Genomic DNA, 18,042 nt, shown 5'->3' on the forward strand with positions numbered 1-18,042 from the left:
CTGACCCTGTTCCCTCAGCCTCCCCCGCAGTTCCCCCTGTACCTCCCACCCTGAACCCACTGCCCTCAGTCCCTGCCCCTGTTCCAACAGCCTCCCCCACAGTCCCCCAGCTCCTCCCAACCCACTGCCCTCAGCCTTGCCCTACCCCAAATCTCTTCTTCAGCCTCCCTTGTCATCCCACCCCCATCACTCCCCCTGCTGTCCCACCCCCTCAACTTCCCCCCATTCCAGTCCTGCTCCCCTCTGTCTCATCCCCCTCCTGACCCTATCCCTCTCCCCAACTACCCGACCCTCCCCAGCCAAGCCCCATTGTCTTCCCCGCCCCGCCCCGCCCCACTCTACACAGCTCTCTCTATCCTGTCCCATTCATGCTCCCCTTAGCCCCTACCCTACTCCCCCCCATCCCAGACCTGTCCCATCCCCCTAAGATCCCCCCAGTCCCAGTCCTGTCCCCCTCAGTTTCTCCACCCTGCTTCCCCCAGTCCATCCCCACACACCCACCGACTCCCTCGACCTCCCTTCCCCAATCCCACTGCCTGGACCCACCCCCGTCCCACTCAGGACATGCATGAGAAAGAAGCAATGGGCTTAAATTGTAGCAAGGGAGATTTAGGTTAGACATTAGGAAAAACTTCATAACTGTAAAGGTAGTTAAGCACTTGACAAATTACCTAGAGAGGTTATGGAATAGCAGTCAGTGGAGTTTTTTAAGAAGTTAGACAAACACCTGTCAAGGATGGTCTAGTTGTTATTACTCAGTCCTGCCTCAGCGCAGAGTTTTGACTAGATGACCTGTTGATGTCCCTTCCAGTTCTACATTTCTGTGATTCACACTGTGCCACTGTCTAGTAGTAGTGGCACACAGTTCTCTGACATGCAGGTTTACAACATTGTAGTTAATATACAGGTTAGAGCATAGCAATTTTAAAGCTCTGCATGTTCAGACCAACTGAGCTGAAAATTGTGATCTTGTATTCAAAACTATTAAGATGTGGGCTGAAATAAAATCAGCATGAATTGCTCAACAATATCAATGGAATCAGCATTGTGCTGCTATGTATTGTAAAACATTACAGTGAAATCTTGCAAGTATTACATAGCACGCCACCTTGCCCAAGTGGTAACTAAGCATAACATTTTCCTGTTTCAACATTCTTAACTTGTATCCCTCCTAGAAGGTTTTTTTTTTTTTTTCAAACACCGAATGCTGCTAAGTTATGAGTTTTAACAGTTTTTTTTTCTTTTAAACCACACCACTTTGCCTCAGCTCCAGCTCCACTCTGCCTCAGCATCGACCCTTCCCCTTTCTTTTGGTACTGGGAGCTAGCCAACCAACATACCCCCACTGAGTTTACAGTAGTCCTCTTACACTAGTTATAATTTCTCATTTTCTCCTAGTTCTTTTAAAAAATCAATTACAGATTCCCTCCTGCCGTATCCTCTGTCGTGAAAAATATCCAGTAAAACCAGATTCTCTACAAATCTGATAGTCAGGAACGCAAACGATCTTTTTTCAATAGGTGATAAATGTTTTGAAAGCATCATTTTTATTGCAATTAGTGTTTTGATGGCTTACATTCGAGCCTGATGCTGCGCACGCTGAGCAATCAACTCCCATTGTCCTCCATGACGAGGTTTTTTTCTTTTTTGGCTCCAATCACCAAAGTATTGGGGCACTTTGTAATTATACATTTACTGGCCATTTCATTTACAAATGTAGGCCCCAGGCCTGCAATCAGATCAAAGATGGGGCCACAGTGATTATGTTACATTATTATAATTGAACATACCAACTGCAGTAGTGCCAAGAGGCCAATCAGATGGGGGCCAGTTGCACTAGCTGCTATACAAACACATAGTAAATGACAGTTCCTGCCCCAAAAAGCTTTCAGTAAAAGGCCGCAGTTCAGGAAACGGTCCATAAGCACGTGCTTAAAGTTAAGCATTTGCTTGAGTCCACTGAAATCAATTAAGTAGGTGCTTAAAGCTAAACAAGTGTGTAACTCCTTTCCTGAAGCAGGGTCTAGAAGCCCAACCAGCAAAGGAGCTTCAGTGATTTAATTTCCAGAAATGCTGCCATGGTGCTATTGGTAATTTCCCCGTATATTGTTGTGCGTCCATATTCTCCAATTTGTGTTCTACTTTGTCCTCTGGAATACACAGCAATTTGCTGTATTTAACAACTCTCTCTCACACACATACAGAATCTAAGTTTGAAATGGTTTCATAAGAATATTTACATTTTTAAGAAGTGGACACAGGGCCAGATGAGCAAAGCGAGCACAAGCTGGCTTCAATTTGAGTGCAATGCTATGTTGCACATTAACTTTTGGAAAACTAGTACCTGTGTGTGCAATACAGAGCCTCTCCACACACAGGCTGGACAAATGGTTGGGTAGGTGTCAATTGCACCACTTCTGGCCACGCAACTGTTTCTGAGCGTGCATATACCATCTTTGGGGAAATTTGGCACATGGTGGGTGCCACCTTTAATTAAGAGCCAAACACAGGAGAGTGGATCCGTTGATTTCCAAGGGCTTACTCATGTGACTGACTATTCAACAAAATCAGTGAGAGTCTTAAAAATCTAACCCTAAATGTTTGGATTTCTTTTTTAAATGTTTTTTTTCCTGTTATCAACAGCTTTTATTAAAAAAAGAAAAAGTTAAATCAATTCTTCTTTGCTATGAAATTTAATGAGAACGCTAAGGACTATTTTATTTCCCTGGTGTAAAGACACACTGTGGGCCTGATCAGCAATGGGACTACTCACATGAGTAAACTCACACGTTTAAGCCTTTACAGGATCAGACCGTTACATTTCAAAACTTTTTCTTCTTCTTGTAATTGATTCTCTGTCTTACTTTGCCTATGAGTGATGTCAAGAAGAAAAAGTTATAGTAATGTGCTGGTTCAGTGTTTGAAGTAGGAAATGCAATAGACCAGATTTTGCATTATGGGCTACATTGGGCCTCAAACAAATTGTGTGCATGTATCATAGGTAAGGTTGCCATCTGGATGGTTTTTAATCGACCTGGCTGGTATTTGTAGTGCCTTTGTGATTAAAAGCTTTAATCTGCCATTTGTGTTTCAATCTTGGTTGAAATTTTTCATTTTTCATTTTTCAAAGAAATTTCATTTTTTAAATTTTGTGTTGGTAGGGAAAATCGCACTTTCTCTCCTGTCTTTAAATTCTCCCTACCCCTCATTAAAAAGTGAGAGAAAAGGTCGTATTTTTTTCACACCAGTCATATTTTTTTTTAAATTGTTTTGAAAAGTTTCCATTGAAAAAGTAAATATTTCATGAAAAACTGCAAATGAAACAAAATGTTCCTTTTGAAAGAATTCATGAAATATACTTACCTTTTTTCAACCAGATTGATATGGGAGTGACAATTCCTCGGCCATCCTGAGTGTGCATGCACAGAGACTGGTGTGGTAGGGACATCAGGAAGAGCTGCCGTCATGGTAGGATGTATCATAACAGCCACAGCCCCTTCCAATATCAGGTTCCCAAATCATCCAGTTGCTGATATTGGTCCCCTGTTGGGTTATATGAACGGAGGCAGGCAGGGAAATTTGGAGACATAGTGAACTGCCAATGCAGCCCTATATACAAGCACAGCAAAGCGTAATTATTTAAGAAATGGGGCAATGACAAACATTTCCTGCTTTTCCTAGCGAGACAGCGCACAGATCTTATATGGCTGTGGGCAGAAAGTAATTCCCATTCTTAATTTAAGGCTTAGCTTCACGTCCTTCGGAGCTTGGAATGTGAATTTCTGAAGGAGGGCAGTGAAGAACAGGAACAGCTCTATTCTAGCCAACTGCTCGCCAAGGCAACCGCGCTTTCCTGAAAAGAAGACAGTTGTGCACATCAGCCAGAGGAGTCTTGTCAGAACAGTTTGGGTCTCAGGACAAAAGAGACATTAATTTTCCACAGCAGCAATTTCAGAACAGTGAGGAAGAGGAGATGGATTTGTCATCAGTTCCTCCCTTCTGAGTCACTTTTTCCTGTTTTTAGTACTAAATTTTCCTTCCCTTATGGAAGTGGATGCTAAGGTTTACATTAATTATAACAAAAAGAACAGGAGTACTTGTGGCACCTTAGAGACTAACAAATTTATTAGAGCATAAGCATAGATTCATATGCATCTGAAGAAGTGGGCTGTAGTCCACGAAAGCTTATGCTCTAATAAATTTGTTAGTCTCTAAGGTGCCACAACTACTCCTGTTCTTTTTGTGGATACAGACTAACACGGCTGCTACTCTGAAACCTACCATTAATTATAACAGTACTTCGGTAATTCCTTCTAGTAATAGAAACAATCATGTTTGAGAGCTCTTGGATGATCAACCACATCTCTGCATAGCTATTGAAAGTCTGATCTACACACATTTTTATACCAATATAACAATGTCTTTATACTAGTGCCCAATCTCAGTATAGCTTATTCCCCTTCCCATAACTGCATCCACGTTAGAAAGGCTGTGATGTTTTAATTTAAATTGGTTAAAAAAATATCACACACCTAACTGACAGAAATCTAGGAGGCATGTATATTAATATTGTTAAAGCGCTACAATTTCTGTGTCTAGCTGATGTCTTACTTCCCTAACATTCTCAGCTACACGTAGCTGTATTATTTCTTGATTAAAAAGTTAAAATAAAATTACATAGATGAGGTGTAATCAGGGGCAGCTCCAGGCACCAGCGCAGCAAGCGCGTGCCTGGGGCGGCAAGCCGTGGGGGGATGGCCTACCGGTCGCCGTGAGGGCGGTGGTCAGGCTGCCTTCGGTGGCATGCCTGCGAGCGGTCCGCTGGTCCCGTGGATTCGGCGGCAATTTGGCAGTGGGGCGCTGAAGGCGCGGCACCGGCGGACCTCCCGCAGGCATGCCACCGAATCAGCGTGACTAGCTGAATGCCCGCAGGTGCGCAGCCAAAAGCCGCCTGACTGCCATGCTTGGGGCGGCAAAAAACATAGAGCCGCCCCTGGGTGTAATCTTTCCCTGGCCTAGCTTCTCAATGACATAACACATGGCCTGCTGAACACATGCACGTCTAGTCAGCATTATTACTAAAGAAGGGAGCTGTGTGTCCCTGAATCACTAACATAGCTGAAGTCGACGTACTTAGATCTACTCACTGTGGTGTCTTCAGTGCGGTGAGTCAATTGCTGCCGCTCCCCCGTCAACTCCGCCTGCACCTCTCACGCAGGTGGAGTACAGGAGTCGATGGGAGAGCACTCGCGGGTCGATTTAGTGTGTCTAGACTAGACACGATAAATGGACTTCCGCTGGATCGATCGCTGCCCGCCAATCTAGTGGGTAGTATAGACATACCCTTAGTTTCTAGATAAACCGCTTTAAAAGAAAAAGGTATTACATACTTTCCTTAGCCACACACAGCGGATACTAATATTGCTTGTTCTTTTCATTTGCAAGAAAGCCCTGATAGACCTGTATATAAACAAGGCTTGTGCAAACCTGTGAATCCTTGATTCACGCGCATTTTTGTTTCTGGAACTTAATGCTAAAGCTCTTATTGATTTAAATTGTGTGGGATCAGCCCTTATTGAGTCCAAGTGATGGAGAATCCACCACATTCTATGGTAAAATGTTCTAGAGGTTGATTGGTTTTTATGAGGTTGCTTCAGGGATCTCCCACATCTTTTATCATCTTTACCATATTTATTCCCCTTGCTGACTCTCCCTACAAGTGAAAGGAAGCGGTAAAAGGTGAGGAGCGCTATTCCTTCTGTCCTCACTCCTACATTCCCAACAAGTGACGCAGGCTACTTTCTCTTTGTGCCCACCTTAGGGCATGTCTACACTGGAGCTGGCGCACTAACACTAGAAATGTATCCGTGGTGGCATGAGCGGCTAGCCACCCAAGTATATTCTGAAGGTCTCGGAAGGGGGTGTACACGGGATGGCTAGTCCATCCAGCTGCACGCACCACCATGGCTACACCTCTATTTTTAGCGCACTAGCTCGCTCCGAGGTAGCATGGGCTTATCACCCCCACCAAGAAATTACACCTTCATCTCCAGTGTACACATACCGATAAGGGTAGCAGAACTGAGGCCACTCTTTCCTGTTGTTGTGTCGAGCCTTGTTCTAGGAGAGAGCACTTGCTCAAGAATCACATGCCCTCTACCTATGAAAAAACTGCACAAGCTGGAACCCTGGGACACAAATTCTGGCCATGAATTTCATTTCTGAGCTTTCCATTTTCCATTGTGCCTCTGTCACTAATAAATGCTGTGGGGAGTTTTCTAAACAGAAAAAGGAGAGAGGCCAAGACTTGGTGCTATAGTGCAAATGGACAGAGTCAGACACATCTCACCTGCAGAGAAGGGCAGGAAACTTTCTCTCTTCTTGAACTGACCATCCTCCAGGAAATGCTTAGGATTAAAAGTATGAGGGGTTTCCCACTCATTCTTGTCAAACAGCACTGATGTCAAATTGGGAATCAAAACGGTGCCCTAAAGAAAGAGAAAGAAAGGAATTTAAACCTTCCCTGATTCCATTTTTAAATTGTGACCCGCAAAGAGGCAAAAAAGAAGGGGTCATGCCTTTCAATTTAATCTTTTATGATGTACAAAGAAGGCACAAAAGGATGTTTTTTTTTCAAAAAGGACAATTTTCCAGCCAGTTCTTTACCTTAAATTTATCTAGAATTTCAAATCTGGCTTTCCCTGGTTTTGCTGGTAGTGTCTCTGGAGGTCCCAGAGAGAGAAGAATGAGAGCCATCACAGACTTTAGATGAAGGTGCGGGGTGTTAATCTTTGAAGAAAGAGAGCTTTTCTTCCAACCGGTTTTTAAGAATTTGAGTTAAACAGGTGTTAATATCACAACAGACAAACAAACCAAAAATGGACACCAGTGTGACTAAAAATCACTTCCCATCTCAACTAAACAGGTTCGTTTCCTTCACAGGTGTGATGTTATACACCTACTAGTTCTCCTGCATCTCCTAGGAAAAACAGGGTAGGCAAGGTTGAATTTCTAATAAAAAAAACAAGCAGAAAAAATAGAAACTCTCAGGCATTCTTTATACAGCATAAAGTGTCAAAAAGAAGCACAACCCATCCACCCACCTTTCTTTTTTAAGGGCCAAATTTTCAGGGATGTGGTGGTTGTTGGCCTCAAATGATGTATATGTGTATAGTATATACCTCTAGGCAAATCCAGCAAGTGCTCCTGCAAACTAACACTCGTGTGAGCTAAAGTACTTCTTTGGACTCCTAATTGCTATCTGCAGATATAATGCACTCTCCCCCTGCTACTGTGTACAAACATTTCCCGTAAGTTATATTAATGAAGGGTTACTGTCAGCAGAATGGAAGGTTGCCACAGGCAATGGTCTCCTGCGACACACTTGCTGGTAGAATGGTCCTCTGCCTGCCTGAGCTCCAGAATGAGCTCACTGGCCTTGAGCCTGGGTTTGTCCCCATTTCACTGAGGATCAGTCCACAGGCTGGAGAAGAAGAATGCGCCCATGTGTTAGGACCTGAGGAGAGCTTCCGCTGAACATAGTCCGGGAACGCTGGGGTAGGAATTCCAGCCTGCTCCCTTCCATGGGGAGAAATTGTGGCTCAGCAGCACGGTTAGGTGGAGTCAGAAATGCTGCAGCTTGAGACGAAAGCAGTTCAGAATTCTGGAGCTGCTGAAGATGAGATACGCCCCACCCGTCAAAAGCAGCAGCCGCTCCCATCTGCAGACACCAAAGGCCCAGACCCTGAAAAGTATTTAGGCACATAACTCCCATTGATTTCCAATAGACTTAGGTGCCTGAATACCTTTAAGTCTCTGCGTCCAAGAACCTGGCTGATCTTTCATGAATCAATAGCCACAGTGGTGAACTTGTGCTGGACCTACTTCTTAGTCCTTTTACTATGGTTTCATGCAATTAAAATAAATAATTTACATCTCGTTTTATGAAGATAGACTGCAAAATTCTGATCTAGATTTCGACTTCCTCAAAGCTTGAGAATGTGAGCATCCAAGGTTTTGGTTAAGGAATTTTAGCCCAGTATAGAAATAGGGGCCACCTGTAAAATGCAGCTCTGGATCTGGGTTGATTACCGAAATGGGTTCCGATTCAGAACTGGGTCCTCCGGGGTGTGAAGGTGTTTCTATCTGGGCCTTTGGTTTGGGCTGATCTCTATTAATTTCTTAAACCAAGATAAGAAGTGAAAACTACATTTCTGTCCAGCTTACTTTTGGCACACAGAATCCAGCCAGTGTTGTGTCACTAGTTGCCATTCTGGGCACACTGAAAGGCACGATGTTGCTTATCCTTTGCACTTCATGAATAACTGCATTGGTGTATGGCATGTTGTTCCTGTCGTCCATGGCTGGCTGGCGAGACTGGCCAATCACTGCATCAATCTCTGCTTGCACTCTCTCTGTGAAAAGAGCAGAGTTCATTATTGTTCCAAGAATAATACGTTCTTGAAACAACAGACTTAAGTTGTGCAGAGTTTAGAGTTCATTGATTTTAAGGCTATACCTAATAAAGCTCGATTCAAGCATTGGAAACAGCATCAGTGAGTAATGTAGAGATCTGAACATACAAATACATAAGAAAACTACTGCTGGTTAGCCTGAGACAAATGCAGTGGTAAGGAGGTGAGAGGAATTTTAAAGTGTAATTTAGGCATAATAGGAAGACCTCCTTTAATACCAATATGGAAGGCAAGAGGCGTTTACTGCACTTCTCAAAATCAAATGTAAAGGCATTATCAATACGTATTTTGTCCCTGTTCAAAATAGCAAATCAATTACTGGTCTGACCCAAGAGATATTGGAGCATGAAAATATTTATCCGCTGGTTTTCTCTGTGAGGTAAGACTCAAATTTTTTGGGCACAGGGTTATTCCAGCAGCTTGCAAAGAGTCCAAGGATCGCACCTATTTTGCATTAAATGAAGCAGATTATATCTGCCATTATTTTCAATATTGGTCCCCCTTGGAGCCTCTCTGTGTTAAATCTCAAGGCTGAAGAGGACACTGACCGAGGAACACCTTTTAGAAATCTATAAGCCACATTTACAGGATTAAATGATTTTCCCAATGTCACACAGAAAGTCTGAGGTAGAGCCTGGACTAGCACTTGGGTATGCTGAGTCCCAGTGCTGTTAATTAGCCGCAAGGGCAGCTTCCTCTTTAATCAAGGGTATTGCAGCTGTGGATTGCACTCCATGCCCTTGCAGTAGTTGCTGGAGGTGTAACTGAGGGCAGAAAAAAGAAACAATTCCAATAAAAGAAAGGGTTTCTGAGTGGGGAAAAATGATTACTGTGGGTAGAAAGCACATTTGCACAAAGATTTCATAAATCAACATTCTGAGTTCTGTGAAAAGTCCCCGATGTGGCACGGGTTAAGGGTAGAAATTGAAGAGCTATTAAGAGATTAGAAATATAAACCATTACCATTTACCTTGAACGTCAGGATATAGGGCCATGTACAGCAGAGCCCAGCGGATGGTTGTAGACGTTGTCTCAGTTCCAGCAAAAAAAAGATCCAGTGTGGAAAATACGAGATTTTCTTCATGGAAACTAGGGTCGGCATCGGCCTTAGAACAAAGATATATGTGGGTGGGACTACAACAATATTTATTACTATTATACAAAGCCATGGAAACATCATTCCAGGCTCAATTGTGCAAGGTGCTGGGTGCCCTGAATTTCCATTGCCTTTGGTGAGAGTTGAGGGCGCCAGGACAGCACCATTAGAGAGAAAGACTGTGCTTTTAGCATCATTCTTGAGAGTGAAAAGTTGGAGCTGATTTTAGGTCTGAGCAGAGGGCCTGGTGAAGTCAATGAAAGACTCCCATGCACTTCATCTGGCTTTGGGTCTGGCTCCTAAAGCACAGGTAACCTTACATTTTTAGGGCCCAATTCAACAAAGCACTCAAGCATCCGAGTAGTCCCACTGACTTCAGCGAACCTGCTCTCGCTGATTAAAGGAAAACATGTGCTTAAAGGCTTTGCTGAATCAGTTCCATCCTACCTGGGGTTTCTAACTGATAACTAATGGAGGGTCAGATGCTCAGAGAACTCAACTGGTGAGCCCTGTTACTGTCATTCTACTTCTAATTTTTAAAACACAGAAGTGGTTTGTTCCTGTTCACTTTATTCTTTGCTCTCTTACCTTTGCTATTTCCTTCAGATAACAGTCAATGAAGTCTCTGGGTTCAGATGGATTCCAGTCCTCTTTGTGCTTTGCAATCATTTCCCCCACAAAACACTTCATATTTTCCCAGTTTTTAAAAATGGTGTGATGGGGTCCAGGTATCCACTTCATTATGGTCGGGAAGGAGTCATACAGCTTTTGACATACAAACAGAACACAGTACATTTTAGCCTAGTTTTAGAAAAAGGCATCTGACGGTTTAATACACCCACATGCATTCAGCTGAAGACACTGCATTTATCAAACCACATTAATCTCAACTAAGGTCAGGACCCCAGTGTGGTAGGCACTTTACATATACATAACAGTCAACTCTGACCTGAGGAGCCTAGAATTCTAAGAGACAGAACAGGCAGAGGGTGAGAGAAAGGAAATCTCTCCATTTTACAGAGTGAGAACTGAGGCAGAGAGAGATTAAGTGACTTGGCCAAGACCGCACAGGCATCTGTTACAGAGCCAGAAAGTGAAGCTAGGTGTCCTGAGTCTCAGTGCAGCGTTTTAACCACAAGCCCATTCTTTCTCATTAAGATACGGACTGTCTTCTCTCAGGCCGCTGCTGTGACTGCTGGCCTGGCCACCAGCTCCTGATCCTATTGCTTTGGTGCCCCCCTACAGGAAAATGTGCTGTATTGCCTGAGGCAGTGTGTTAGTAGCTACTTCAGATGGCTGAATGGCCACCCTGTTAATGATTTGCTGATTTACAAGTGAGGAAGGATATAAAGGTCACAACGCCAGAATCTGGCCTCACATTCCGACACATGTTGATAATATTGATGTTACCACAGTTTTTATCGGAGATTAGACTTTGGTAATGGAGGGTTTGTAAAATACATGGAGACTGCCTGGTCCCAGCCCCATGAGCAGATAGACGCAGGCACTGTGTTTTGCCTCTCAACATGATCGCTGCTGCAGTAGCAGGATTATGTCTCATCTCACCCACTACGCTGTGCTGAACTGGGAGGTAACAAGAGGAGAAAGGTCCAACAAGCTTTGGGTAACAATGTTGTGTCCCTGGAAACCATGTTTCCCCCTGTTTTCAGGGCCTGTGTCAGTGAGCCATCACCATTACGAAACACAGTGATTTGTCCCTGCAAATGGGGCCACCTGAAGACGCTGCCAGCTGGACGAGCCCTTGACCTTGACAGTAGGTTGGCCTTGCCTCCGGGGGTCACCTCCCACCAGTCCTGTTGCGTAATGACACCCTGCCATCCTCACTGCCGCAAGAGTATCCAGCGGATCTACCCCTGCCACACAGATCCTTGAGCCAACCCTCCCCTGAGCACAGAGTCTAATGCACAGTGTGTTAGCAAGGAAGGGAGTTGCTTGGGAGCAGTGAGGATTTGGCACCTTTTCTTCTTCCCCTCTCCTACGCACACCTCCCTGATGCCCACTGAAACAGCCCACTGGGTTGTCAGCCCCATTAGAGATCACGTTAAGTGCCTGTGGGGTGGCGGCAGTGGTCTAGAGAAGTCAGGTTTGAGGACCTAGCACGATACCTTCAGGGGGGCCAGGTGAAAGAGACTAGCCGGAGGGGGAACTGAGGTGGAGAGAGATTTGTTGGGAAACAGAGCATGGATGCCACAATCAGGTTATGGTAGAAGTGAATCTGGGACAACACTGTCACACTCAGCCCTGTTTCCAGTGAAACTGCTGGGGGTTTCCCATTGTTTTCATATGTTTACAATCAAAATCATACAAGCTGTACCTGGTTCCAAATAGTTCCCTGGAGGTACACCGTCTCATCAATCAACCGCAGTAACTTCTGGAAGTGACTATCATGATATTCAAACCGGTCCCCAAAAGCGACGGAACAGATTATGTTGGAAACAGCATTATTAATTTTAAAGTGAGGGTCAAAAGGTTGCCCTAAAGAGAAAATGGGAGAAATCCATGTTCTGGTTTCTTAGAAAAAGGGAAGGAAGTTGTTGACAGACATAAACTATATGATTTGTATGATATCCATTAATAAAACCTGAACATATGTATATATCACACACTCCCGCACACACTCATACATATCCCTTGAGCAACATTTGCTGCATTGTCGCCTATCTGAATATTGAAAAACTGTTAAACACATAGATGGGATGAGCTGCATTTTGATGCATGCAGCATATCAAATCTACCAGTTCAAGTCAGTTTTTGCTATGTAAAGAGACATTTGTATGTTTCCACACAAGTCTCTGCCTTTGTTATAGTGAAGGTGGGTTTTACTTATATGTGATTATGAACTACTTTCTCTCCATGGCCATTAGTCTTGGCAATGAACACTTTTGTGGGACTGTTTTGTAAATTTGTGTGGCTACGTGGAGGCTGACAACTCAGCATTTAGTGCCATTACTGACCTATATAAAAACATGAATCTCAAACACCACCAAACTTTTGGATCCGTATCCAGATCTGGACCATGGCACCAAGGGTCATATATGTCTAATGGGCTAAGCCAAATCCCTCATCTGAACTAAGCGTTAGGAAAGATCTGGATTCAAACATCATGTTTCAGGTACATCTCTGTTATTTCACGTTCATTTCCAAAGAAGAGCTACAATTTTTGATAGAATAATTAAAGTGTTATTCTCTCTAGTTCTCACCTTTTTCTTCCTCAATTGCATCTGTGAGGTATCTGCTCTCCACCTGAATTCGTTCTTCTAAGCTCCTCTTCCCCACGCCAAAGTTTCTTAGAGTTGATAAAGCAAATCTTCTTTGTTGTTTCCAGCTATGTCCATTAGAGAAGATTAATCCTGGGGTGAAAAATGACACCTGGTATACTGTAATGGTCATTAGAAGATTAGAAAACTTTAACACTCCTTTCCTTTTTCAAGTTTAAGTGAGGCCTTGCTATCTTTCCACAGGATATTTTCTTCTGTTCTGTTTGTCATGCTCATCACTATTATATCAGAGTGCCTGGGCTCTAGCAATGATGGGGTCATGTCCAACATGCAGAAGGTACACTTTTACAGAAGATGTATAGAGCTGAGATTGAAGGAAGTAGGCCGCAATACCGACCACAAATGAGGTTGGAAGATGCAATTTTGAGGGATTTCAGAAGCATAAATCCTCCCATTCTGATTCTTGCTGAAGGAAAACTTGCAAGGGACCATCCAGGATGGAAGTCCATTCTACATGCCATCATAGCTACATGGTAGCCATGTGAATCTGCTGCTGCTGTCACCTGGGATATAGCAGTTGGGATGTGAACATGAGAAGTCAATGAGACATGAGCACATGTGTAAGTATTTGCAGAATTGAGGCAGTTACTAAGGCCCAGACCCTCAAGGGTATTTAGGTGCTAAACTCCCATTGATTTTACTAGAAGTTACTACCCCAGAGCACATGTCAATGAGACTGTTCACGTGCATAAAGTGAAGCCCATTTGTAAGTGTTGGCAGGATTGGTGCCTTTATTATTAAAAATGTTACACCTGAAATACTTGAAGAAAAAGATAAGAAAAGAAACTCACCAAATGTACCAAAGATTTCGTACATAAGAGGAATTTGTGGGCGATCAAGAAAGTATTCACCCTGATGGACAAGCACTTCCTTCACCAGCTTGAATCCATTTACAGTCACAGCTGTCTGGCTACCAAACTGCATGCTGAAAATGTTGCCATATTTTCCAACAAGCTGGAAAAAAAAAGAGCACGTGGTTTAGTTCATATTTAATTTCTAACCATTAGAGGAGTGAAGTTCTGGAACAACCTTCCAAGGGGAGTAGTGGGGGCAAAAGACATATCTGGCTTCAAGACTAAGCTTGATAAGTTTATAGAGGGGATGCTATGATGGGATAGGCTAATTTTGACAATTAATTGATCTTTGATTATTAGCAGGAAAATATGCCCAATGATTTGTGATGGAATGTTAGATGGGGTAGGATCTGAGTTACTACAGAGAATTCTTTCCTGGGTGCTGGCTGATGAGTCTTGCCCACATGCTCAGGGTTTAATTGATCACCATAACTCTTGCAAGCCCCCACCCAACCTACTTCCTTGTGAGCTCTTTCCAATCCTGAGGAGCACCAACCTGAAACCCTACACAGCCCCTTCCACGTCTCAGTCCTTCTATTCTTGGTAACTTTTTATGAGCCTGTTCGTACCTGGTAAGTCCTTCTGGGCCTGCTCCTGCACTGCCCAAGCCCCTGCACACATTGGAAGCCCCCTGTCACACTCACAACTCCCCACTCGCTACCTTCAAACCATGGTACATTGTGCACTGCATCAGACACTGCCATCCACATGTAATCAGGCCTCAATTCGCTGATACGTCAAATCAGACATAAACCTGGAGGATCCTACCTCCTGAGGATTTCCATTGGAAAGGAATCCACAGATGGGACCCCCACATCCTGGACACTGGCTGAGGGAAAAGGAGTTTGACCAGAGGTTTTCCTGTGCTCTGGTGATCCCGGGCAGCAGGCTTCTGGAATGGCCCACTGGGACTGTTAGTAGCTGGTACAACTCAGAGCAGTGTAGAGATGGCTGTAATTTATGCCAGGGGCCAGAGCAGCACCAGGACAAACCCAAGTTCATGGCAGTGCAGAGGTGGTGCCATCATGAGCTGTGCTATACATTCTTCAGGCGCAGCTGAGGGTCTCACCCAGCGTCTCTCTCACCCACCACTCCCTGGTGAAAAAAGCTCATGCAAACAGAACTCCTATTCTTGCACTTGCTTCTCTTCCCCACTTACCTTCTCTATAGATCTATGGGGCTGTTTGAAATCCAGATGAAGTATGTGGCCCAGGAACGGCAGGGGCAAAGGTCCTGGAGGGAAATTCTTCGGCCGTCTCCTTTTCATGCAGTCAGCAATCAACAGGAACAGGCCTAAGAAGACGGCCAATGTCTGAAAGGGCATGTTCTGCCAGAGCCACATTAACCCAGGGACAGCCTGGAGCAGCATCTTCCTCGGCCAGGTGCACCCCTACAGCTGTAAGAAGGAGGAGTGACTGGGGTAGTGGGAAACCTGATAGCAGCAGGCACAACCCTGCACATCCACTTGCTGCTGACGCTGGCAGAGGACAAAGTTTACAAGCAAAATTAACACACCCTCAAACAGGTACACAAGAGCTTTCCATGCCAGAGTCCTAACCCGGAAACCCTGCTAGGGCCCCCTCTCCTGGTTCCTTCAGCTCATCGGCAAAGATTTGTCAGATTTTTCCTTCTTAGTTATAATTTCTCATTTTCTCCTGGTTCTTTTAAAAAAATAAATTACAGATTCCCTCCTCCCGCATCCTCTGTCATGAAAAATATCCAGTAAAACCAGATTTTCTACAAATCTGATAGTCAGGAATGCAAAAGATCTTTTTACTATAGGTGTTGTGGGGGAATAGGCCTGGCTGGCCTCCCTTGCATCAATCAGAACATTGGTGAAGACTTGTCATATAGGCCCGCCCTGCAGGCCACAAGCCTGAACTAGGCTAAGTGACACAGTCTCCTGCCAAACTCGGTCAAGGGTCATGACCAGAGGAGGGGAGGGGGGCCAAGGAGGGAAAGAATAAAAAGCCACAGCAGCAGCACTAATGAAATATGTTCATGGCTGATAAAATATAATAACCGCTTGTGTAAAGCAATAGGTAACTTTAGCTAAATGCAAACTGACTAAATGCAGCTTCTCCTTTGGGTGATCTGTGACCCTCCCGCCCCCCGTGATTCCAGCTAACTGCCAAACTAGCCAATCATATATCTTCTTTGGGCGTTCTGGGATAAACCCCTATGCCCTTAACCGTAAAACCCCAGAAAAACAATATGTACCCTGACTAGAAAAACACTCCCACTGGTGCCACGTACCACCCATGGCGGAAACCACCCAATAGGCACCCAATTCTCGTAAATAATGACGGAGTTACCTGGCAAAAGGGACAGACCCCTACTCTTATTTTCGCATAAATGATGTATTTGTACTATGCTTGCGGTTTGATGGAATAAAGCAGCCTGCGAGCTGCTGCTAGGTGTAGCATTTTTCGGACTCTTACCCCAACGCATTGGTGTGTATTGCAATAAACTGGCCTCAGGCTTGAGTCTGTGAACTAAAATCAATGTGTGGGTGATTTTTTCCACAACAATTTGGGGGCTCGTCCGGGATCACTCAACGTCCCACCGGACCAGTGGTCCGTGGACTGCTCCCACACCAATCCCAGGCGCCAGGTAAGAGACCCTTGTCTCTGTTTTGGCTTCGGTGGGGAGCTGCCCATAGGCTCTGCGTTCAGGTAAGGGCGCGCTGTGATCTAAACCTTTTGAGGCTAGACTCATTTGCCTGACATCTATTCGTTTTGTGTGTGTCCATTCTGTAACTTGTCTGTGTTGGGTTTTGTTTGTTTTGTGTTAGTTAGCTGCTTCGTGTGGCTCGGCCTTCGGGGATTGGTCCCCCCAGAGGACGATTGACCGGCTGCTAGGAGACCCTGGGAAAGTGGACCCTACCGTGGGTGGGGCGGAATCCAAGATATCCCTGGACTCTACAGTGGGTGGGGCAGAATCCAGGGAATCCCGGAGCGGCCGAGGGGATTGGCAGGGCTCCCACCAGTAATAGGTTAACTGGTGGCCTGGTGAGAACTGCCGGCGGGGCTCCCACCAGTAATAGACTGATGGACTGGTGAGAACTGTCGTAATAGAGATCCCTCCCGAATTAGGTGTGCTGTGTGATTGTGGGCCGTAAGGTGATCCCACCCCTGTTTTCCTTGAAGTGCTGAGGAGCCCCTCCTTGCTCGGAGAGCAGGGAGGCCCCGGGAAACCGTCCACGTACTCCTAGGCAGTAGAGTAACCCATCCCGTTCTCTTGAAGGCGGGTCGATGTTCTCTGCCCAAGGAGGGGTGTGCGGGGACCGAGCCTTTCCTGACCCTTCTGTGTGGTTGACCTATGACCAAAACCTTATCCCAGATCTTCCATTTGAAGCTCTCAGATCTTCCTTTTGGGGTTGTGGGCTCCCTCCCCTTGCTCGGAGAGAGGGGAAGTCCCTGGAAATTGCCCGCCATACCGGAGGCAATAGGGTATCCTAGCTCGTTCCTTTAAAAGACGGGCTGGTGCTCTTTGCCGGAAGGGGTGTGTGCGATGACCTCCCTTATAAATCCTCCCCACTGGTGTGAAAGTTGAGGAGTTGGCCTCACCTGGATAAGGAGGCTTGGGCAGTTGGTCTCGCCTGGAAAAGAGACCAAGGCTTACCGCAGTGTTCTAGTGGCTAGGATTTAGAGAAATATTGCTTTTAATAGCCAGGAAGTGGTTTTTTTATAGCAGTTGCTTTATTAAATAATGAATCCTCCCCTACGAGGAAGGGGGGTTGCATCGTCTAAATTTAATTTGGATTTTTTTCAAAATGATTTTTTCCTGTTATCAACAGCTTTTTTTAAAAAAAGAAAATGTTAAATCAATTCTTCTTTGCTATGAAATTTAATGAGAATGCTAAGGACTATTTTATTTCCCTGGTGTAAAGACACACTGTGGGCCTGATCAGCAATGGGACTATTCACATGAGTAAACTCACACGTTTAAGCCTTTACAGGATCAGACCGTTACATTTCAAAACTTTTTCTTCTTCTTGTAATTGATTCTCTGTCTTACTTTGCCTATGAGTGATGTCAAGAAGAAAAAGTTATAGTAATGTGCTGGTTCAGTGTTTGAAATAGGAAATGCAATAGACCAGATTTTGCATTATGGGCTACATTGGGCCTCAAACAAATTGTGTGCATGTATCATAGGTAAGGTTGCCATCTGGATGGTTTTTAATCGACCTGGCTGGTATTTGTAGTGCCTTTGTGATTAAAAGATTTAATCTGCCATTTGTGTTTTCATGTCATATTGCTCTACAATTCACACCCCTGTAGTCTGCACTGCGGTGATGTGTTAGGATAAGGTAAGAC

General features: G+C 44.6%; 1 protein-coding gene across 3 annotated transcripts; it reads right to left on the bottom strand.

Moving 5' to 3' along the window:
* Window positions 1-1,528: 1,528 nt before the first annotated feature.
* On the bottom strand, window positions 1,529-15,092 carry LOC101937882 (cytochrome P450 2J4). 3 transcript variants are annotated; one of them, XM_065553929.1, is made up of 10 exons: window positions 14,492-14,873; window positions 13,661-13,823; window positions 12,792-12,941; window positions 11,906-12,066; window positions 10,159-10,335; window positions 9,445-9,580; window positions 8,227-8,414; window positions 6,350-6,488; window positions 5,148-5,364; window positions 3,714-3,853 (listed from the first exon to the last, which is right to left on the bottom strand). In XM_065553929.1, exons 1-9 carry the CDS (start codon window positions 14,723-14,725, stop codon window positions 5,192-5,194), a joined length of 1,521 nt encoding a protein of 506 aa, XP_065410001.1. In that variant the 5' UTR covers window positions 14,726-14,873; the 3' UTR covers window positions 3,714-3,853; window positions 5,148-5,191. The 3 variants fall into 3 exon arrangements, with proteins under 3 accessions (XP_065410002.1, XP_065409999.1, XP_065410001.1); XM_065553930.1 differs by lacking the exons at window positions 5,148-5,364; window positions 14,492-14,873 and adding an exon at window positions 14,883-15,092 and having other exon boundaries at window positions 1,529-3,853; XM_065553927.1 differs by lacking the exon at window positions 5,148-5,364 and having other exon boundaries at window positions 1,529-3,853.
* Between the last annotated feature and the right edge of the window lie 2,950 nt (window positions 15,093-18,042).

Source organism: Chrysemys picta, chromosome 8 (assembly GCF_011386835.1).
Source record: "Chrysemys picta bellii isolate R12L10 chromosome 8, ASM1138683v2, whole genome shotgun sequence".
NCBI classification, from domain to species: domain Eukaryota; kingdom Metazoa; phylum Chordata; order Testudines; family Emydidae; genus Chrysemys; species Chrysemys picta.

What these genes read in the sequence shown, in the direction of transcription:
- LOC101937882 (XM_065553927.1), bottom strand. Translation starts at nt 14,725, where the DNA reads ATGAACTTGGGTTTGTCCTGGTGCTGCTCTGGCCCCTGGCATAAATTA. An exon ending in CCTATATCCTGACGTTCAAG is followed by an intron (nt 8,415 to 9,444) that starts GTAAATGGTAAT and finishes CTCTTTTCACAG; the next exon opens with AGAGAGTGCAAGCAGAGATT. An exon ending in TTTCCTGCCCTTCTCTGCAG is followed by an intron (nt 3,854 to 6,349) that starts GTGAGATGTGTC and finishes TCTTCTTTTCAG; the next exon opens with GAAAGCGCGGTTGCCTTGGC.